Raw genomic sequence first — 23,877 nt, 5'->3', positions numbered from 1 at the left:
AAAAATTATGATATCACTGGTAGTAATAATACCACATGCTGAACAATTAAGCTCTGGGTGCCATGCTGGGGTATTTATAGAAATTGTATTCAATTTTTAATTTCATTTCTCTGCAACATGACTTTCTCATCTGGCATTTTACAGGAGAGAAAAATGAGGTTTTTGGACATTAAGCAAAAGAGACCACACAGAGCCTGTTATTTTAAATTTAGATTATCTGAAACTGAAGTGTAAACTCCAGAGTGCCTCTCATGAGTTTATGGATATCAGTTTGTAAAGTGAGTGCATATTAGTGCTTGTCTGGTTAGTTTTTTTTTTTTTTTTTTTTTTTTGAATTTGATATATACTAAAGTCATCTGAAAGGAGGGAACTTCAATTGAAAAAAAAATGTCTCCATAAGATCAGCATATGGGAAATCCTTAGAATATTTTATTAATGATTGACATGAAAGAGTCCAGGCCACTGTGGGTAGTGACATCCCTGAGCAGGTGGTCCTGGAGTATATAAGAAAGCCAGCTGAGCAAGCCCTGAAGAGCAAGCCATTGAAAAGCATTCTTACACAGCTTCTGCTTCAGTCCTTGCCTCCAGCCTTCACTTCATGATGGACTATAAGCTATAAGACAAAATAAACCCTTTCCTCCCCAAGTTTCTTTTTGTCACAGTGTTTTATCAAAACAGTAGAACCTGGCTAAGACAGAATTGAAGGGGATTTAGGGACTCAGCAAGAAAAACAGCAAGACTGGAGAAACTTGGGTCTAGAAGTGTTCATTTGTCCAGAGGCTCAACATACAGAAAGTGACAGAGCATGCACTCAGGGGTTATTATGTAGACCCACCAAGAACTAAATATCCCTTGGCCCTATAACCCACCTCATTTTCCTATGCTGAGAAACCTTCCCTTCTGGGGCCAGGATTCTGAGTGGGAAGACCTATGTGAAGTTCAACATGGACAACAGAATATTGCATTAATTTTTTTTTATATTCATCAGTCTCAAAAAGTTTGTTACCTACAATAGGCCTGTAAAAGACTAGCCTATTGACAATCAATAGGGATGGTTGGTGCGGGGCACACATGGGATCCTATTCCTCGCCATTGATCTGTTGTCTATTGAAAGATTTGGGGAAAGTAGGAGTCATTGTCTTCAGCTGTATACCTGCTGGTGTTCCAAAGGAGAACTCTAAACCCAATATCACCCAGTTAGCTTCAGGAAAACTCACTGGATCACAAACAAAACAAAAACAAAAATAAAAGTATGAATGTGGGGAACATAGGATGAGTGTTAGAGGACAGTGGGAAGTAAGAACAGTTTTCAACAAAACATTTAATTCAAAAGGTTTACTTATTTTTATCAACTTAATTCAACATTTCAATCCAATTAGTCCAAGTGATATCACCTCTATAGACCCCTTACCGATGTGTACATTTTCTTTCTTGTAAGACAATAATATATTATAAGGAAAAATAATGTTATAATAGCTTCATTGATTGTGGAGTTTTCTTTTTTTTTTTTCCATTCACAACATTTATTCAGCTTTTGCAAGTGAAAACACCATGATAAGTGATTTACATGCATATGCTAGAAATTCCTTACCACAGCCCAAGGAAAGAGGAAAAATGCACACTATGGGAACTGCCACATACCTTGAAAATTTTAGGGCATGATATAATAGCCAAATGCATACACCATGATAATATATGGACTCTAAGGCAGTAGAAGTCTACTTTGTTTCCCAGAATATCCACAGGGTGTGAAATAGGGCTATATCATAGGCATCCAGTATACAGTCGTTGAATAACCAATGAATAATGAAGAATGAGAAATAAATACATATGACAATGATCTCCAAGCATGTTTCTGTTCTGTTTCCCTAATTTTAACCTGAAGTAGAAAGAAATGTCATATAAGGAATGATAGGTATGTTTCTTTGCAAGGACAACTCTAATATTTTATACATGCATTAAATAACTCATGTGTAGATACTACAATTTTCCATTTTATGGCCCATCATTATGGTTATAATAACTTTTTACCAACTAAGGAGAAACATAATGACAGAGTTTTGTTAGTTCTCAGCACCCTAAATGACAGGAATTTGGCAAAGATCCTTGAGAGGAAGTCAAATCATTAATCTAGTCCTCTATTATAGCAGCTGGAAATCACATTGCTGATTTCCAGGCAACACAGTAAATATCTATGAGAATACTATCTCAGCTCTCAAGCACTAAGATTCTTCAGGTCCCCTTTAAGCCACAAATGGGTTACTGGGATATTCTAAAATGTGTATCTTTCTTTTTCTTTTTGCTGTACAAAAATTGTTGTTTTTACGGTCATTAGCAGTCAACCTTGATATTAGAACATTTTCACAACCTATTTGTGAAATTGAAGGGTAAAATAGTATTAAAAAACTCTCAAAACATCCTTATATTGACAGACATGCACAGGCATGTACATCTTGAGTTTGCGACAGTATATAAACTCTCTGAGTGATCAGACATATGCATACAATTAAAATATTTGTTAGGTGGTACAAGTGTACATATGAATGAATCAAGACATAGGCATGCATATGTTTATACTTCAGCATATTTTTTGTTATACATTTCTTTATGCTTTTAGTTTACTCCTGTGTGTGTGTGTGTGTGTGTGGTTTTTATGTTGTTTTGTTTTTGTTTTTGTGTTTTGTTTTGTTTTGTTTTGTTGAGACAGGGTTTCTCTGTATTACTTTGGAGCCTGTACTGGGACTATCTCTTGTAGACCAGGCTGGTCTTGAACTCACAGAGATCTGACTGCCTCTGCCTCCCAAGTGCTGGGATTAAAGACATGTTTAACTGCCCAGTGTGTGTGTATATGTTTTATTTATCTTATTTTTTATTTTTTCTTATTTTACATATCAATCCTGGTTCCCTCTCCTTCCCATCTTCCCATGCTCCCCCACATGAGTATCAGAAGGCCTGGGCAGTCTATGGGACCTCTGACAGTGGAACCAGGATGTATTCCTGGTCATGAAAGGACTTCAGGAGAACATTCCCCATGGAAGGATACTCCCTTAGCCTAGAGACATGAGGGAGGGCCTTGGCCCTACCTCAAATGACTCTAACAGATTTTGATGATCTCTTCTGGAAGGCCTCACCCTCTCAGGACATTTCTTTAAATTATAAGAGAAATGTTTTAAATGAAGAAACATTTCACATGAAGAAAATGAAGCATTCTTTGGAATGTAAGTTAATAGTTTCCCAGTGATAAACTACAAATGATATAGAATGATAATTTCCATGTATGTAAAGCTCCATACACATATGCATACATATTTTATAAACATATGAATATATGTACATAATATAGCATGTACACAAATAGGATAGACAGATAGTTCAGTATTAGAGATATTGGCAGAATATATTAAGTGTATGTACATACATGAATTAAGAAGTTAGTTATTTCTTATCATCTATTTGGATGGGTGCAGAAAAGGGTAAAATGGAGAGATTAATCAGGATAGTATAAAGTTTTTACAGGTCTGAGATAAGACAGAGTGGAAAGGAAAATTTTTGTGAGGAAAGGGTATCATAACATTGAAAAGCTTAAGCAATACGGAATAATAACTTCAACATTGAGGCTCACTATGCTAGCCAATAGTAAAGTACACGTGATTGAAAGAAAATGCCCAGAAATGTATATGGTAAGGAGTAAAGGACATTGGGGCTGCTGCTTTAATTTATTGCCTTCTCATATGTCTCTGGCCACTTATTTATCAGTGCAAGGTCTATTTCAATCCCTTTAACGAATTAACTAGCTATAAATTTCAGGCAAGCAGGGAGTTGACTTTGTTAAAAAAGAAGAAAGTAAGAAGTTTCCCTGGGCTGGAACATTTATTAATATTTTTGTTATGTTGTTATTATAAGGTAGTATTACAGATTTGGGTTTGGAAAATTATTATTTATTCTAAAATCATATTACCTCTTGAATTAAAAAGGGATTCAAATAATAAACCAAATTTGATTTCTCTGTGCAAAAATTATAAGGTATATGTTATTAAGTTTTGTCTTCTTAGGAGTATTTAATGCAACCTAAACATACTTATAGGTTAAAGAATATTAAGCCAATATTTTGCCCATGAGCACACAGAATCATCACAATTTTCAAGAATCCTTATTCAGTTTGAACTTCATATTAATTTTAAAATTTGCCCAAATTTCCCAACACCAGGTTAAAGCTGAACTAATTGGTAAAACAGGATCTTTGATTCTGTCTTTCTAAGTAAATCTTCTATTTCCTTATCAATGAATCACAAAACCATATATGCTTGGCCACGAATATATAACCATACTGTTAAAAAGTAGTGATATATGGCATTCTTGGAAGTACTTAAGAAAAACTATTATTGAAATTAAAGCACCCTCTACATCTCTTAGATCATAACATTTTATTCATGATCAATATTCACTTCTCAGTTGTATTAAAAATGCTGAAATTGAGATTTCACCCCCCCCAAAAAAAACAGCCTTTTCTTTCCAGTGCATATTTGAGAATAATCTCTGCTCTACAGGTGCATTTTATTTATATTTACAGCGTTTGCAGGAAGTTGCCTCCCCATTTCTTGAAAGCAGGAAAACAAAAATAAGTCCATTATATTACTGGTAAAAGGCTAGTATTTCCAGGGCAAAAGACATGTAGGAATCAAATTAAATAAATATGCATATGATCAGAAAGTCATGGTTGTAGTCCCAATATAAATGACCTTATTCCTTCTCCATGATAAAATGTACTTCCCTCTTTTATTCAAAGTAGGCTCACCCTCCCTTTTGCTTCCAATTAGTCTTTTCATTTGTTAAGACATATAGTACCATAAGAGTAAAACCAGAATAACACACATCAAGTTTCTATTCTTTCCTGTGGTGGAAAAATAAATGTTCTTTTATTTTTATCAAGCTGGGAAGTGTCTGATTAAAATTCATTTTCTTTCTATTCCTTAAAGTAATAATAATAATTTTAAAAGGAGGCTGAAGAGAAAAGTGAACTATGATTACAAGTAGAAGGCTGCTAACAGACCCTGCTACAGAATCATAAAAATCATTTCATTTGGGGATCTGAGAACATGAGCTGGAGGAAAAGTCACTGACACCCACTCATAGTATCCCTGGATTTCAACCCGCTGCCCACAAGTGTAAAACCACAGACACGTGTGAAACTAGAAAGCTCTCTCTCTCTCTCTCTCTCTCTCTCTCTCTCTCTCTCTCTCTCTCTCTCTCTCTCTCTCTGTCTTTCTCTCTCTGTCTCTCTCTCTCTCTGTCTCTCTCTCTCTCTATCTCTCTCTTCGTCCAAACATTTTTTTTTCCAAGCAGTCAAACCCAGTCAGCGAGGAGACTCAGCAAAGTTTTCAAGCCACCCTGACCTTAAACACAACTTTCTTAAGGCACAGAACGAAAGTCACAAAGAAAAAGCTCACCTGTGCAGGGCTGAACCAACCATGTGGGCAAGCACAACGTTCCCCACAATTCCCCTTGCCTTTAGTGATGGTCTTGTGGGGGCTTTTCCGTACACTGTCCCACAAGGTGACCAGCTTGGTCCTGTTTGAAGCTGAGCCCCCAGGTCCTGAAGGGGGCATAGTTTGAGAACTGTACCCGAGACCCTGAGCATTCCTCTGCCAGCCACAGGCACAGTGGGCATCTCTGATGAGGGTGGGCACACTCCTGCCGACATCCATCCCATCGGACCCCCGGCTGCAGCTGTGTTGCTTGGTGAGGTATGCATTCATATTGTACTGCTGCCTACTCTTTTCTTTGGTCAGCTCTGCATAGAAAGGCTTTCTCCCTCACACCCCTTTCTTCCAGGCAGTTGTAAAAGTCTTTTCTCTCTGTGGATGCCTCAGTATCTTTGACAGCTGCTATAAGCGGTTCATCGTGGGAGCAGAGGGAGCAGCGAGAGCAGCTCTGCACAGCATTATCTGCGGGCTGGTAGCTCTTTGTCAATAGATGACTCAACTCACAGAGCAACTTGACAGTATCCCTGCTCTAGGCAGAAGCAATCAATGCTCCACACAGCTGGGCTACAAGACTGTACACTTTGTTACAAGCCCTTTTTGGATGGAGCCTCTCAGTAACAAATACTCCACACTATTTGGCATCTCACTTTTCCCTCCTCCCTGGTCCACACACGAAATACAGGTCCTAGGAAAGAGAATTTTATATCAGAGGAGCAAGACCTTTCGAGAAATGATGCATCTAGGCAGGAACACTATCACATAAGCAGTATGAAGTGATGGGAAAGTTAACCTGGAAAGGAAATGTTCACTATTTCTGGGAATCACTTTTCCAGTTGCCAAATCAGGAAATAATGAAATCAGAGCTTTAATATTAACCCCCCAAAGTATCAATTAATTTTGAGATGATCAAGGTCACACTGTTATACTCTCATCCATTAAAATTTGAATGTAATTTACTTTAAATCATGATTACATGCTATAATGCAAAAATATGCTCTTTGTACTATGAACAATTATTAATTTAATTTCTTTCAAAATATGATGACTTTTAAGATTTAAAGATTATAGGTTGGTTTATTTTAAAATAGTATTTTTCCTCACCCCAAATTATTCTGAGGATTTACTTCCAAAAACTTTACCACAACAAGTTCATTCACCACAAAGAGAGCCACATTTTAAACTGGAAGATGTATTCAACCCTGTCATTCATAGTTTGGTTTACGAAGACATAATTTTCAAAATATTTCACTAAAAATGAGTGAAATCTATCCAATTTAAAGCAGTTACTTTCTAAAGAGGACATGCCTATATTTCGATTTCATCATGTTTGCCAAAGACAGTCACAGTATTTTCAGTAAAGGGAAAGGCTAAACACAACCACATTTAGAAATGATGCTATCTTTGTGAATTTCCATATCTTTGACCTGACTGTCCATGTCATTTAAGTGTTCCTAAAGATGCTTTGTTTTCATTGAAAATTATGTTGTCATCTAGCTAGAAACAAAATAGGCATAGTCCAATTCTATAACTAGTTTAGTCATAAACAATTGAGTGCCATCAGACCTTCCTTCTCAGAGAACTAATAAGGTTCTGAGATAGTACACCCATTTCTGTCTCATTTGGGACTTCTTACTTCAGGTTCTGGAACCGCTAACCTGCTCATTTCTATATAAGGACACTTGGTAAATCATTGCTAGATTTAAACACTGCAAGAGGGAGTAGAGACCTATCCCCACACCCTGCCATCAAATGATTCTTTCCCAGGTTTTACACAATGATCTAATAAGTAGTAACAAGTCTAGCAGAGAAAGTACTCAAAACAGCTTTGCTAAACTGGGTGTGGCCATGTTCTGTAACCTCAGTGCTATGGGGAACAGCCTGAGATAGGATTCCTTGAGCTTGATTTGCCTCCAGCTTAGTGACAGATTCTGTAAGAGACCCTGTCTCAAAGGAATGAGGTAGAATGATAGGACAGGTCACATGATGTCCTCTTCCTATCTCCAGTGCATGTATACATATGGGTGCCTATAACAGTTACCCTCAAATAACTACACAGAGAGAGAGAGAGAGAGAGAGAGAGAGAGAGAGAGAGAGAGAGAGAGAGAATAATGACACACAGTTGTCACTTTAGCACTCAGATGGCTGAATAAGAGGGATTGAGGATAACTCAAGATAGGTCTGGGCTACATAATGAGTTCAAATCCAAACATCCCTATAAATCATTACCAAATATCAAAACTTAAAACTGAAACAAACCCTACATACAATAAAGTAAATAAAGGGGAAACTTTTGGTCTATAACTAACCATTTCCCCAAGCACCTAACACACTGCCTAGCACATAGAATGCAATCCTTTTTGTCCTTTATTCATGTTTGAGTGAAGATGTATGTTCATAGGCTTGTGCATACACACATGCACACACACACACACACACAAACACACACACACACACACACAGAGTAAAGGGATGAAGGAGAAAATTACATTTTTTTATAGTGATACTTCCGTCAGCAAAGCACCGGGCACAGACACTCCTATTGGATTTCGATGCTAGATTTGAGATGATGCTCTTTATGTGGATGTTTATCTAATGGAGAAGAAAAGGAGGAGGACGAGGAGGATGAAAATTATTTGAATTATCAGTCAAATATAATAATAACTTCATTTTCCTCTTATAAGAGAATCAAGGAGGCAAAATCAATTTAAAAGGACATTAAAACTGGGGCAAGCATCATTACAGGGTACTCAATGGGGAGTAAAGAGGGAATCCCTTCTCATTCTAGAACCTATTGTTGTTATTCTGTATCAAGATATAACTAACACCTGAAAGAACTTCTGGGTCAAATAAAGCATCAGAGAGCTTCAGAACTCTCTGATGTCACCATGATGCATGGCTTTACACTGGGCACTTGACACAATATGACAATGTCATCATTCCCCAATGCCAATGTGAAGGCCTAAAAACTGTGGATCCCTTTGATCTAATATAACCATAGCTGTTTCTCTGGTGCTTCAGGAAGGTATCATCACTCAAAGGCCCATTGTGCAGGGAAGACATTCCCCATACTCACTCATTTTTTTTCTCAGGGATAATAATCAATCTGCATAGAGGAAGTTAGTGCACATCAATCATAGTTCTATGATGGTGTGTGTAGTATGCAGCCAGACAGAGTTTCCTGGATGGGCATTATTAAGGTATAATAAATCATCATAGGATTTTAAATCAGCTATCAAGAGATTTTTCAAATGAGCTGTTTCTTTTCATCAAAAGGGGCATAGGATATCCATTTTCATAAGTTCAGTATGTCATTTCTTAGTAAATAAATAAGTAGCCTATGTTACTTGCCCTCAAAGATACTTAAGACCACAACAAACTTTTTCTTTATCAAGCTGGCCAAGAGTATATTAAAATCATTATTTTACTGTAGTATGCATAAATTAATTCTTATCTTCACGCTCTCTTTTCCACCAAAGATTTTTCTTTTCTTTTCAAACAGGACATTCGGCTTTCTACATCTGAAGACAGACACAGATAAATATGACCCACAAGATCTCTGCACTATGAGACAGACCCACTAATTTACAAAAATCCAATTTGATATTTGTAATTGGACAGATGTAATAACCATGAGATGACATGAAATTCTGGTGAAACAAGAATTAGCGATGTTCAAGCACACATCCTACTTATCACTGTGATTGAACTTGGGCAGAAGATGAACTGGGTAATGACTCAATGAGATATATCTTGTTGAACTCTCTGTGACCTGGCATTGACTCTATAACAAGCCCTAGTCATAAAAGAGAGAGTTCAAAACAAATATCCTGGCCTGGTTTGTTTAATAAAAATAAATAGCACAGATGAATCACTAAATGAATTGAAGTGTACTAAAGTATTATGCACAACTTTTTTCCTAAATAAAATTTCTTTCAGGCTCTCTATCCATATAGGAAATGAAAATATTAATTAAAAAGGGCTAAGTGCTTGCTGCAAGAGAAGTGGAAAGCAAAAGCCCTTCAGCTGCAACAAGTAATGGGTGTAACAATCCTAGAATGCCATACCACACTGGATAGAATCTTCTTTGATGTGAAAAGTGAAATCACATAAATGTATACATGCTGGCAATTCAACACTACTCTTTGGTTTTGATAACTGTAGGATACAAGCAATTTACATTTCAAATTGAAGTACCCAAGAATATTTAAAATATCACAGACTATAAAATGATTTCCAGAATGCTAAACCAATTCAATAAATAGAGACAGAACAAGCAAGAATTCATTATGGATGAGTATGTTTCCAGGGATGCAGAGATTTAGCCTGGGCAGCCATGTTAATAGGAAATAACACACCAAAAACAAAGAAAGAAACAAAAAAACTTCTAAATTCTCTGAAGATGCAAAATACTATTTGGATTCAAGTGGGAATTAGGAGAAGAATTAGCCAGAATTAGTTATAAGATTAAATTATGAAACAGTTTTCAGGAAATATACGTTCTAATGCAGCTAGCAGCACCACTCCACAAATCAGAACACTAATTATGTGACTTATTTTAGAGATTCTGAAAAGAACAATAGTAAAAGTGCAATAATCTTTTATAATCTGCGTATTTTGGTAATTGAATTTGTGTGCTGAGCTATAACTCCAAAAGTAATTTGTTTTCATGCTCTGATATTCAGCTAACTTTTGTAAGCACACTCTGTCTCTCCCAAAACATTACAGTACAACCTAAAGTATCTATGTTTGTCTATTTAAATATTTTAGTATTTGTCTTTTTCTCTCATTCACAATCCATGACTACCCTAGTCTAAGTTAACATAAATTTACTAAGCTAATATTTGTTTACCAAAATAAGTTGCAAACCATCCTATCCTGTCAATTATTTGTCAACCAAGTCTCCTTTGCTGGGAATCTCCATTTTCACAGATAGTGAGATCTTTAAAGTGGGTACATGAATCCTACCCATGTCCTGTGTGATCCTGTCTCTGCTGCATTCAGCAGCCTGGTTCATGCTTCATTTCTCTTGTGTCTTCAATTCACCCAGAGTCTGAATACATGTTCTCAGATGCAGTATGTGAGTCTGGACATGCTGCTTTCCTGACTCCAAATAGTCACACAAGCTCTACTGATGTTTTGTAGGCTGTACTAGGAGTTATCTCTCTAAATCTACCTTAATGACACATTATGATCCAAGAAATGGGTTTGTTTTGCATACCAGCTCCAAAAGCAAGCCCCAAGCCTTGTGATCTTTTAGATCGACATGTCTAAGACTCCTCTATTAAGAAATTCTGGAGTCTTCCTTGCTCCCAGAAGGACTAAATGTCATCTACTCAGGGAAGCATTCTTTAAACAGTGGCTTCTCTGGAGGACCACACTTTCCTGCCATCTAGTATTGATTTGGTTTCTGTGTTCTATTATAAGACTATCGACATTTTATATAAAATAAAAATTGCGGTTTTTACTTGTCCATTCCCTTCTTAAAACATAACATAAGCCATGGTCTTAGGGGTAAGGAGAGCCTCCCTTGCTTTCATCTGCACCCTTTGATCACAGCATAAAGTGACAATTAGTATTCATTAAAATATGAAGGAGGAAGACAAAAAAGTATTTTACCATGATCATACCAACATGAGTATTTTTGCCTGTGATACACACCTCTCAGTGTAAAATGAATAAAAGGGCATTGTGATTTTAAAATAACTAAATTCTCATGGTCATCAATTCAGTGCAGCATTTATTATGACCAGCTACATAATCATTAAAACTTAGTTTTATGAAGAAATGTATTAATGGTGAGGCCATTGACATATTGGTCTTGAAAAGTGTTGAAGTAACTTATTTATATTATCAAGATACTAATTCATAAAGGTATTTCCTGACAACTGAATGTTTTTTCTCATGTCTTTGTAAGTACTCTCACTTTATAGTTAGTATGAAACCTTGAGTGTCTCTCTTCAAGTTAAAAGCCAGTCCCTTATAATTACAGGGGGATGGAGAAAGGGCTGTGTGGTTTGGAGCACTTGCTGTTCTTATAGAGCCTCTGCATTCAGTTCCCAGCATACACCTGGCAGCCCACAACCACTGTAACTCTGTGCCCAGGGGCTCCAATGCCTCCCTCTGGCCTTCACAGGTACTGCACTTATTCAGTGCACTTTCATGCATGCAGTCAAAAGTCATATACATACATAAAAAACAAATGAACAGTATCTTTTTTAAATAGTCTATTAACAGTTAAATAGGGAAAGAATCCAAGACTCTATTAAAACCATAGGTCTTCCCAAGAAGACATAATATAAAATAAATGGCAATTCACAGAATCTTAAATATGTATATAAGAGAGGTAGAAGATGTGGAGAGGCTGCCTGTACTTCCTAACAATCAAACCACAAAGTTTAAAAATGTAAAAATCACTGTGTTTATAACAATATCTTTAAAAATTATTATAAATGTACATGATACTAATTCCCTCAGCTTCATCAATGTAGTAAACAGTTCTGTTAAATACAAGCCATGTTGTATATAAGCTCCCTAAATTCTATTTGGCTTGAATCATTAAAATTCTGCATCAGTCCATAAATCGGTGCTGCTACCAGCCTTGGTCAGAGAAGTTTCTTACTGGAGAAGAAAATAGTTAACGCAAAAGTTCATAATGTTCAAAGCCCCAAGAATAAGCAACTCTGAGTGCTCAGGTATCTTTGTAAAGCACTCGCCCTCCCTCCATCAAGTCTCAGGGAACATTGCAAAAGAAGGGACAGAAAGAGCTGTAGGATGGAGATCTGCAGCGACGTTCTGTCCTCTAATCATTACATGGTTGTTACATGCAGGAACTCACAGCAGCTATAGTTACATACACATACATGCACAAGATCAAGCCAGTTGAAATACCAGCATGGGAGGGAGTGGTTACCTGAGTCAAGGAGCTATTTATTATAAGGGAAGCAGTCCCCTAGCTAAAAAGCTATTGGCAATTGATAATTGCTGTAGGTAGGGGTGCCTCTTTTCCTCACCAGTGTGGCCATTGCTAGGTTCATCATACCCCAGTGGATGACCCCATTCTCAACCACATATGGGCAGCAGTAATTGAAATGAGTGGTTTAAAAAATAATAGATAAAAACTTATAAAAGGAGGACATAAACTAGGGAGGGTGATGTGATGAAAACTCCTGGACACCTTCACAGAAGAAAATTAGGAGTGGTTATGATTAAGATAAATAATCTACATGTATATAGTTCTTATAAATTAACAATTTAAAAAATTCTGAGTTATTAAATGATCACTCCAAAGTCTTAGAGCGCTACTGTTGGTCTTGGCTGCTGGCAGCCACCATTCTATTTTTTGTTTCTATGAATTAAACTACTTTATATATTCCTAACACTTGATGTGCCTGCAATATGTGCCCTTCTTTAACTGTCTCATTTCATTCTGTTTAATGTCTTTGAGTCACCAATGCTAAAAGTAGGAATTGCTTCTGTTTTATGGTTAAATACTAATCCCCCTTCTCTCCTCCCTCCCCCCTCCCCGTGTGTGTGTGTGTGTGTGTGTGTGTGTGTGTGTGTGTGTGTGTTGGAATATGGTAGATAGTATAGATGTATAGGATGGATAGAGATATATCTTAATACACTGACAGAAAGACAGATGTTTACACAGATATATAGTAAGATAGAAAAATACTGTCCATCTATTGATAGATATTTAAATAGTCTAGTCTGTTGGAACTAACTCTCAGTATACACATGACTTCAACTAAAACTTCCAGAGTGATAATATTGGAGGTGAAAGTTTTAAGGGGCTGGAGTTAGTGAAAGATCTAGTGGGTATTATCTACCCTATACTGTGATATGCTGTCTTACCATGGGCTCAAAGTTATGAGGTCAAATGAACATGGACTGGAACTTCCTAAACTGTTGTTAGCAAAAAAAAAAAAAAAAAAAAAAATTCCCTATCTTAGGCATTTGTTATAACAAAACTTGAACAGCATCCCAATACCTCCCTCTCCAAACTTGAAGCATAGTTGATGGAAACCTTAAGTTGTCATACACAGATCTAGGGAGGGAACCAGAAGGTGGAACAGGTCTTTTGTTAAAATAATTTTACAAGCTTTTAGTTTCCAATGATATTATTTGTAATGGATGGTCTCTGAATTTATTGAAATGCTTTATATAAATCTTCTGGGTTAAAAATAAGGCAGACCCTGGCTTGTCAGAGGTAATTTATCTGTAGATTGGCTTAAAGGCAGAGGCATTGGTTAATAGAAATGACAGGTCCTCCTGCAGCTAAATAAGTTCCTCTCCTCAGAGATGTTACAGTTTAATAAAGTTAGATATAATTGGCCTTGCTGCAGCCACTGTTTCTCAAATTTACATTTAATTAGTCATCTCCATGGTGGTTTTGCTTTTGGGTGTATTTATTTGATTTAGTATGTATTTAGTGAGTGCCTATTTCATACTATGTGCTATGAAACTGTAGACAGTAGAAACTTCTAGTGAGGGTAGAGATATTGAATACACAAATGCACAGAGTAATCAAATGGCATATACAGAGACAAGATACCAGAGCCTTCAGCAAGTTGAGTTTTATATATGGGCGAATTTGTCTTCATTACCTCACTGCAAGTTAGTGAAGAGCTAGGGTCAGCCTTGATTTTTATACTTAGAATCTCCTTTTCACTTTATCCCTATAATATAATTTTTATCTAGCAGTAAAGCCTGTCATTGAACTTTACTTAGAAAACACTATATTTCCATTCAGGACACATGCTGTAATTCAGATAGTGCCACCAATTAGCTGCATTTTCATTATTACAATTTGGTAAGTTTCAGTTTTCATGATGACATCATAGCAAGTTGTAAACAGCAGGGATAGTTGACAATGATTCTCTGTCCATGTGATTAGGGTTAATCATTGTTTTCATTCTGACTTAAGAAATATTGATTCAATGTTTCAAGGTGATTAAAAATGTGACATGGTGAAGTTGTTGTCTTTTATTGACAATTTTCTTGTTTTTTTTTTTTTTTCATTCTTTCTATAAAGTTTGCCACACAGACTACTATGATATTACAATGAATGACTGGCCTCTGCACCCATCATCTTACCCTATTTTCAACCATCTACTCAGTGGTAGGGATGAGGGCCCACTCATCCCCCTGACAGATCTCTATTGTTCCTCCATACACGTTGAACACATTTTCATGGAGGTATACATATTTGACCCCTGATAGCATTTTGTTCTTCTAACATCTGCCTGCATTTTTTTTGTACACAGCATTTATGAACTTATTTTTTTTTCATTCATTATTGATGAGACAGGAACTCTAGAACCAGACTTGTAGGTTCACATCCCAACTCTGATCATATTACAAATTTGAGCAAATCACATAAACTCCATGAATTTTAGTTTCTTTGCCTATAAAAGAGGACTTTTTTAAATCTCAGCAGAATCTTATATGGATAGCATGAGTTAATTTCTGAAAAGTAATTAACATAACGTCCAGTACATCATAATGCTCAGTAGTCTACTGTCTGTCTGTCTGCCTAACTATCTACATATCCACCGACATATCAGTTTCAAAATCCATCTCCATTCTACTTTTAAAGTCTATAGGTTGATATTTAAAAATTCTGAAATGTCCATGAATAGATCATAAAGGCCAGTCAAATTCAACTGATTATCAGTGTTCTATATTGGTCCTAAATGGGTCTTCTCAACTCCTATTTTGAGAAAGGTGTTTCCTTTCTCAAAGGTTATCTCCTGATAAATAACGAAATCACCAAGAACACATCCATTGTTTAATGAACACTTAGAGTCTCAGGAATAGCATTTGTTTGATCCTGTATATTATTAAAAAGATTCTAGTTTATCATCTGAAAATATACAAAATAGTTCTATAGTTCTCTCATGATTCATAATTTAAAGGACTAGGACTTTCAATAAAGCATACGTCCAGACTCTACCAGAGTTGTGTGATGAAACTGGTGCAAAACATCTAATAGAGGGCTAATACTCAAAATATATAAAGAACTAAAAAGTAACTAGTTAACAAGAAAATAAATTTAAAAATAGGTACTTAACAAAGCAGAATTCCCAAATGAGAAAATTCAAATGGCTGAGAAACAAATAAATGTTAATTATCCTTAGTTATTAGAGAAACACAAATCAAAACTACTTTGAGATTTTAGTCTTATACCAAACAGAATGGCTAATATCAATTAAAAATGACAGTTAATGCTGGGAATTGTGTGAAGCAAGGGGAATACTCATCCATTGCTAGTGGGGCTTCAAACGTGTACAGCCACTATTGAAATCAGCGTAGCACTACCTCAGGATGGGAATAAATCTCGCTCTAGATCCAGCTATACCAGTCTTGGGCATATCCCCAAAGGATACTTCATCTATTACAGAGATACTTGGTCAACAATGTTTGTTGATTCTTTTTTTCATAATAGCCAGAAAATGGAAATAACCTAGATGTCCCTTAATAGATGAATGGATAAAGAAAATGATGAACATTTACATAATGAAATATCACTCACCAATTAAAAAAGATGAAATAATGAAATTTGCAGGTAAATTAATTGAACTAAGAAAAATCACCCTGAGTGAGTTAACCCAGACCAAGAAGACAATTATGGTATCTATTTATGTATATATTTATATTAGCTATTAAGCCAATAATAAACAAGCTACAACCTGTAGAATCACAGAGAATAAGTATAAAGTAAGGGACTGGAGGATTGGGCTTGGGGAGCAGACTGATTTCTCCAGTGAAGGGAAATGGAACAGATAGTTATGGATGGAGGAACAGGAGGATTAAGTGGTGAGGGAGATGGAGGGCAGGGATGAAGGAATTAATATGAGAAGAGAAAGCTAAAATTAAGGACCATTTGATAGTACGGACACCTAACAGAGTAGACGCTTCCTAAAATACTGGTAATCCTAAATATATTTTAGGAAGATAATATAAATGAAATTGCCAAATAATCCAGGAGACAGAACCCCAACTGGCCATCTCTTGTAGCAAATGAAGCTTCCAGTACTGGGAATGGGTTACATTTAGTTGAATTATTGGCCAAAGGGCTCCCAGGGGAATTCCCAAATAACTCAGGCTATTGCCAAGACTATAGTTTGCTCTACACAAACTGATGGCAAGGCTTCATTATTGAAGACATTACACAACTCATTGAACATGAAGAAGTTGAGCTGGTGCTGACATAAAGCCTACATCCCTATATTCTAGCACTTTTGCTACAGGAAGTTACTCTGCATGCTACCAAAAGAGAAAGGTAAACACTTAGCTAGCCACAAATGATTTGATTAACAAAGGTGTTCTGTCAGAAAGATATGCCAGTGCAATGATAGTAACAAACTTGAAGGAGTAGCTACCCAATATCTGAATTAACTTAAGGCCTATTCCATGAGATGGAACCCATACCTGATACTGCATGAATGATCAAAAAAATGAAACTAGATGGTCCAGGGACGTAGGATAAAACCAAATGACTCCTAATGGCATTGTGCTATACTCATATCAGTGTCTTCTTGCTCAGCCATCTTTAGGGAAGCTTCCTCCTGCAGCACATGGGAACAAACACAGAGACCTACAGCCTTGGAACACTCAGCGCTAAACAGGATGTCTCTATCAAATTGCTCCCCTCAGGGCTCAGGGAACCCAACTGATGAGGAGAGGAAAAGAATATAATAGCCAAAAGGGATAGAGGGCACCAAGAACACCAGGCCTTTTAAATCAGAGGCTGAGGTAACTTGCATAGGTCCTGCATGGATCTCTAACAGATGGGGTCTTAGAGCTGAAAGGAGAAGTGGCCAATTGTCTCCATTCCTAAAACACTATGCTTCAATAAAAGAGAAAAGAAACATTTTTTTTTGCAACATGTTTCCTCTTACAATACCCTTCGTAATCCTAAAAGCTTCACACTGTACAGTGGGAACTCTGAGCTTTATTGTCATGAACTGATGTATGTAAGGGCAAGGGTACAGTTAGTGAATGACACTGTCAGAGCCAAACTTTAAACCTCGGTGATTGTTCTAAAACCTATTCACTTTTTCAGCCAGCTTCTACATGTAGCACACTCTCTAGTGGTTGAACAGTGATATCCTGTCACTCTTTTGCCATTGGGCTGGTACAAAAAGGAGAAACATTTAGTAAACCTAGAACTTAAGCTTTTTTTTAAGTTCAGCATCAGCATACGATTTGCATTTTCCTTCTCTGTTCCTATTTGCAGTTTCTAAGGAAAGGACTAGTCAGGACTTTGGGGTCTGATGGAAATGTTTTTCCTAACTTGAAAGGCCTAAATGAGAACAAAGTTTTTCTTTGCATGGGAGCATCTGCAGTTTCTGGCAACCTCAAGAAAGAGGTGTTTGCATTTATATAAACTCCTTCCGTCTAGCTGTGTATCACTCACAACAGCTGCAATTTCCATTTGCTGGTCCCTATCTTAGTCATTTTTTTTTCTGTTGCTGATAAAACACCCAGACTTATAGAAGAATGAGTTTATTTGGGCCTATGGTTTCAGAGGGTTAAGGGTCAGTCATGGCAAGAAGACATGGCACCTGACAGCTGGCAGTAGGTATGTTGGCAGGGGCAGGAAACAGAGAGAGGAACAGGAAAATGGTGAGAGTTTGAAAACCATCAAAGCCAATCTCTACATTTCCTCCAACAAGGCCATGCTTCCTAAACCTTCTCTTGATTGTGCCACCAAGTATTCACAAAAATTCAAGCCCCCACTGTTACATACTATGAAGATAGAGATTTAGAAAAGTAAAACTAATTCTTCCAATAGTTCTCAATAGTCAATGTTATTATTCCTGTTTCTTGATGATAAATTGAGTGTTCAGAGAAGGTAGACAACTGTTCTAGCTCATATAGCTATTACACTGCAACCAGGCAGGCTGACTCAAATCCCAGTTCCAATTTTTCCTCTTGTGCTGATTCCTCTTCTCTCTCTCTCTCTCTCTCTCTCGCCCTCCCTTTCTCCTCCCTCTCTCTCCCCCTGTCTCTCTGTCCAATATAAGTCCTTAAAATGTCAATCTCTGAGTCAAACTATGGAGGCAATTGGAAGAAAGTCAAACCTTAATTATTCAAATCCATTGCCGATGAGAATGCCAAACAGAAATGAGTTATCAGCTACTTTGGGGTGGAGGTTTTCTGTGCCTCTTGACAGTGAGTATTCATTTAGGCCTGCTGGGCCAAATGAAATGTGGTATTGTGCACCAAGTGCCAAGATGCCCACTGTGAGACCTTCCATAGCAATTGTCTGTATTCTAGAACTCATTCAAACCAAGAGAACAGCTATGAATTGCAAATTACCAGTGGCCTGAGTTCTCAGATTTGGGTTTCTCCCCAGAGTTCATCCCTAGATGCTCCAGTTGGACCTTAGGAACTCACATTGAAATTACATTTGGGAAGATTCACCCTGTGCAAATTTATTAGCATACAATTAACAATAAAATATTTTCTGAAGAAGGTCATTTATTTTGACCTTGGAACACCTTATTTTAATATATATATGACTAATAACTATCATTATATATGATTTCCTAAATAATCATCTCATATACAGTTTCTCAATTGAAGCCTTCCGTGAAGTAGGTAAGGTGTGGGAAGCTGAGGTTGGTCTAACCAGCTCAGTAGCCTATGTTTTACTTTCTTCTATTAGGCAGACAGAAAGTCAAAAACAGCACCTCCTTCGAACAGGCATAAATGATCACTTCTATAACTCCTCCTAAGAGATCTTGAAACAACTATCTTGATACAAACACTCATAACCGCCAATGACAGGTCTAGTGTACTGGAAGGGTTATGCATCCCTTCACCTTCAAAAAGCCCCCCCCCCAGACCACTGGATATGCACATCAATTTTACCTAAATAGGAAAATAAATGCATTAAGAAGAATAACAATGGTATCCCCTCTCAGGAGGGAGCATTTAGTAGGGAGTCTTCAGAGCTATAATGAAGGTTTTTGTTTTTAATACTTTACTGTTTCATGTGTGTGGGTGTTTTGCCTGCATGTCTGTCTGTTTGTGTACCATATACATTTCTAAAATTGGAATAGGGCATACGATATCCTTGGAACTAGAGTTACAGATGGTTGTGAGATGCCATGTGAGTGTTGGGAATCAAACCTGGATCCTCTGGAAGAGCAGTCGGTGTAATTAACTACTGAGCAATCTCTCCAACCCCATGTTTTCTGGCTTCTTGGGTTTCAACAGAACACAGGTGTTTTGGTGATTTGCACATTTTTAACACCTTTCTATTATTTACATGGACTTGAGTTTCTGACCATCTTTTAGAAATCCCCATGTTCTTCTATTGTCTCTGTATTTTTTTGCTGCTCATATGCCAGACCTTGTTACTGCATAAAGAATTCTACACAGATAGAAAGCATTAATGCTCCCTTACAACTCTTATCCAAAGGGAGGCCTTCTGAAATTTAAATTGTGCTGTTAATCATCTGTGCACTCGCGTTTTCTCAAAGAGTGAAAACAATCTGCTTTCACCTTAACTTAGTCTCACAGTAATGTAAAGACTCTTATGATTTAGGGCTGTGCCAAACAGTTTGGTCCACAGTGCAATTGGCGTTCAATAGACAGCTTCTTTTATGACATTGCTGATCTCTACTGTAAAAGTGCTGGGCCCCTTTAAAATATAATGTAAATCAGTCATTCTAGTTCTTAATAATTTTGGCAGTTGCATTTTACCTTTTAGTTGAAGTATAAAAAAGAAAGGAAAAAAGCTAATTATACCCTTTTTCTTAAGCTGAACTTCATCACTAAGAATAAGGATACCCACACCAAAACAGCAATCTTGATTTAAAAAAAAAACAAAAACAAAAAAAAAAAAAAAACATGGACTTTGAACAACAGCAACAAAGCTAGCCATAGTGATGATACTAATTATCTTAACATTGAAGACCTTAGTTTAAATTTCAGCTATCTTACATGTGAGTACAAAGTGTTTAAATGCTTAATATGTATAATGGCATATATTCTGGGAATTAATTTATTCAAGATATGATAGTGCAGATAAAGTATTTAAGGTGACCATGTGATGGAGAAAATTAGTGTTACAAATACAGTATCCCTTTTAAGAATACAAGCTTTAAGAAATGGAACTGAATTGCATATGTATGTATGTATGAGCTTGCAGGCAAGAAAAGGGTGTACCTGTATCGCCTAATCTGTAGTGCCTACAGATGTGACATGTCCACATGCTGGAAAGGCTAAGATTATCTTTGTGATGTCAAATATTAAATATGGATTGTCAGAACAATAAACTCTATATTCTTCAGTGGAGAAATGGGTAAAGGGGGTTACCAACATCACTGTGCATTTAACTCATGCTCCACACTATATATATATATATATATACACACACACACACACACTTATTTTAAATATCACTCCCAGTTCTCTCTCCTTCCCATGACCCCCACCACCTCTTCCATCCCATTCCCCTTCCCCACTCCACATGGAGGGTGGTACCTTCCAGGAGGGATCATCAAAATCTGTCAAGTCATTTGGAGTAGGGACTAGACCCTCCCACCTGCCTCTAGACTAAGGGAGTATCCCTCCATGGGGAATGTGTTCCAAATGTCCTTTTGTGCACCAGGGATACATTCTGGTTCCACTGAGAGATGTCCCTTAGACTACCCAGGCCTAACTGAGACCCACATGCAGGGGGTTTGAGTCAGTCCAATACTGGTTTCCCAGCTATCAGCCTGGGGTTCATGAGCTCCCCCTTGTTCAGATCAGCTGGCTCTGTGGGTTTCTGAAGCCTGGTCTTGACCCTTTTTCATGTCACTACTCCCTCTCTGCAACTGAATTCCAGGAGTTTGGCTCAGTGTCTAGCTGTGGTGTCTGCTTTGTTTCCATCAGCTACCAGCTGAGGGCCCTATGATGGCATATAAGTTAATTACCAATCTCATTACCAGAGAAGGGCATTTAAAGTAGCCTCTCCACTGTTGCTCACATTGTTAATTGGGGTCATCCTTGTAGGTCTCTGAACATTTCCCTATAGCCATTTTTCTCCTTATAGCTATAATGGCTCCTTCTATTATGGTAACCCTTATTTGTTACTCTTATCTCTTCATCTCCCAATTCAATATTCCTGGTTCCACATGTTCTTCTCTCCTCCCCTTATCTTTCTCCTAACTCCCTCTCCACTCACTGCACCCCCCATTACCGATATGCTTAAGAGGTCATGTTCCTTTCCCCTTCTGTGAGGGAACTTGTGTCAATCTCTTAGGCTCCTCCTTGTATCCTAGTTTCTGGCGGTGTGAATTATAGGCTGGTGATCCTTTGCTCTATGTCTAAAATCCATATATGAGTGAATATATATCATGTTCCTCTCTTTTTTTGTTACTGGATTACCTCATTCAGGATGGTTTGTTCAGGTTCCATCCATTTGCCTGCAAATTTCAAGATTCCATCCCCTACCCCCACCCCACTGAGTAGTATTCCATTGTATAACTGTACCACATCTTTACCCATTCTTCAGTTGAGGGGCATCTAGTTTGCTTCCAGGTTCTTGCTATTACTAATAATGTTGCTATGAACATAGTTAAACAGATGTCTTTATTGCATGGATGTGGATCATTTGGGTATATGCCTGAGTGGAATTGCTGGGTCCTGTGGTAGACTGATTCCCATTTTCCTGAGGAACTGCCATACCGATCTCCAAAATGACTGTACATGTTTGCACTCCCACCAGAAGTGGAGGAGTGTTCCCCTTTCTCCATATCCTCTCCAGCATAAACTGTCATTGGTACTTCTAATAGCCATTCTGAGAGGAGTAATATGGTATCTCAGAGTTATTTTGATTTGCATTTCCCTGATGGCTAAGGGTGTTGAGCACGTACATGTCTTTCAGCCATTTTAGATTCCTCTATTGAGAATTCTCTCTTCAGTTCTGTACCCCACTTTTTAATAGGGTTATTTGGTGTTTTGGTGACTAGTTTCTTGAGTTCTTTGAAAATTTTGGAGATCAGCCCTCTGTCAGATGTGGTGTTGGTGAAGATCTTTTCCCAGTCTGTGGGCTGCTGTTTGGTCTTGTCAACTGTGTCCTTTGCCTTACAGAAGCTTCTAAGTTTCAGGAGGTCTCATTTATTAATTGTCAATCTCAGTGTCTGTGCTACTGGGGTTATGTTCAGGAAGCAATCTCCTATACCAATTTGTTTAAGGCTACCTCCCACTTTCTCTTCTAAGAGGTTCAGTGTGGCTGGATTTATGTTGAGGTCTTTGATCCATTTGGACTTAAGGTTTGTGTGTGGCAATAGACATGGGTCTATGTGCAGTCTTCTACACATAGAAGATGCTTTCCTCTTTCCATTGTATAATTTTAGCTGTTTTGTCAAAAATCAGGTGTTTGTAGAGGTGTGGGTTAATATCAGGACTTTCATTTTGATTCCATTTGTCTACTTGTCTATTTTTGTGCCAATACCAAGCTGTTTTTCAGGACTAAAGCTCTATAGTAGAGCTTGAAGTCGGGGATGGTGATGCCTCCTGAAGTTCCTTTATTGTACAGGGTTGTTTTGGCTATCCTGGATCTTTTGTTCCACTGTAGATGAATTTGGCAAATAAAAAAAGGAAGGTGTTTTGCCATCTGAAATGAATACACCCCACAGTAAAGGTTGTATTCTAAGGTACAATAAGTAAAATTTACAAACCTCTGATATCCTTATTATTTCTAATTACTTTCATATAGAACAAACTCAGGTAATTTTTCCTACTAAGTGGTATCAAATGCAGGGCTTTGCATTTGTTAGTTGATGGGTTTGTCACTTAGTTATGTTCCTATCCCCCTTTGTTTTGCAGTTGGGAAAAGGTGTTAGTAAGCTACTTTGGAAAGGCTTGAACTCACTTTATATCCCAGGTAGGTCCTTGAATAGTAATCATGTGCTTTTTACATAATCTTTATATTTTAAGCCCTTTACAATTAAAAAAAAGAAAAATAAAGCAAGACATTAAAAAAAAAACAAGAAAAAATTATAAACAAAAAGAATGAAGAAAAGTAATTGTAATCATGTGCTTTTTACATAATCCTTATATTTTAAGCCCTTTACAATTAAAAAAGGAAAAATAAAGCAAGACATTAAAAAAAAACAAGAAAAAATTATAAACAAAAAGAATGAAGAAAAGTAAGGGAAAAGGTATTTAAAATGGTCTGTATCTGAAGAAAATGAAAAGCCCATTGTTTATTGTAGCACTGAAAAATAGACAAGATCTGAAATCAACCTATGTATCTCTCCACAATGGGTTTGTGTGTGTGTGTGTGTGTGTTGTGTAATAAAACATGGTAAAATATTGTTCATCCACAAAGAAGAATGTAATTATACCATTTGGGGGACAATGAACAAAACCAGAGGACATCACATAA

General features: G+C 37.1%; 1 protein-coding gene across 15 annotated transcripts in view; it reads right to left on the bottom strand.

Moving 5' to 3' along the window:
* The window catches only part of Dlg2 (discs large MAGUK scaffold protein 2), a 1,341,778-nt gene that overhangs the window by 746,548 nt on the left and 571,353 nt on the right, over positions 1–23,877 (bottom strand). For 3 of the 15 annotated variants that reach the window (XM_051192224.1, XM_051192226.1, XM_051192235.1), the window contains exon 1: positions 5,448–5,946. The exons of 8 other annotated variants lie outside the window; for them this stretch is intronic. In XM_051192224.1, the coding sequence (XP_051048181.1) occupies positions 5,448–5,756 (309 nt within the window). In that variant the 5' untranslated portion in view covers positions 5,757–5,946. Of the gene's footprint in view, positions 1–5,447; positions 5,948–23,877 lie in introns of those variants that run through there. 4 more of the 15 variants (XM_051192223.1, XM_051192233.1, XM_051192228.1 and 1 more) reach the window with 2 other exon arrangements.

This window comes from Phodopus roborovskii, unplaced genomic scaffold (genome assembly GCF_943737965.1).
Source record: "Phodopus roborovskii unplaced genomic scaffold, PHOROB, whole genome shotgun sequence".
Classification (NCBI taxonomy): domain Eukaryota; kingdom Metazoa; phylum Chordata; class Mammalia; order Rodentia; family Cricetidae; genus Phodopus; species Phodopus roborovskii.
Note: the sequence above shows the minus strand (reverse complement) of the source record. Positions and strands in the feature narration are given on the sequence as shown.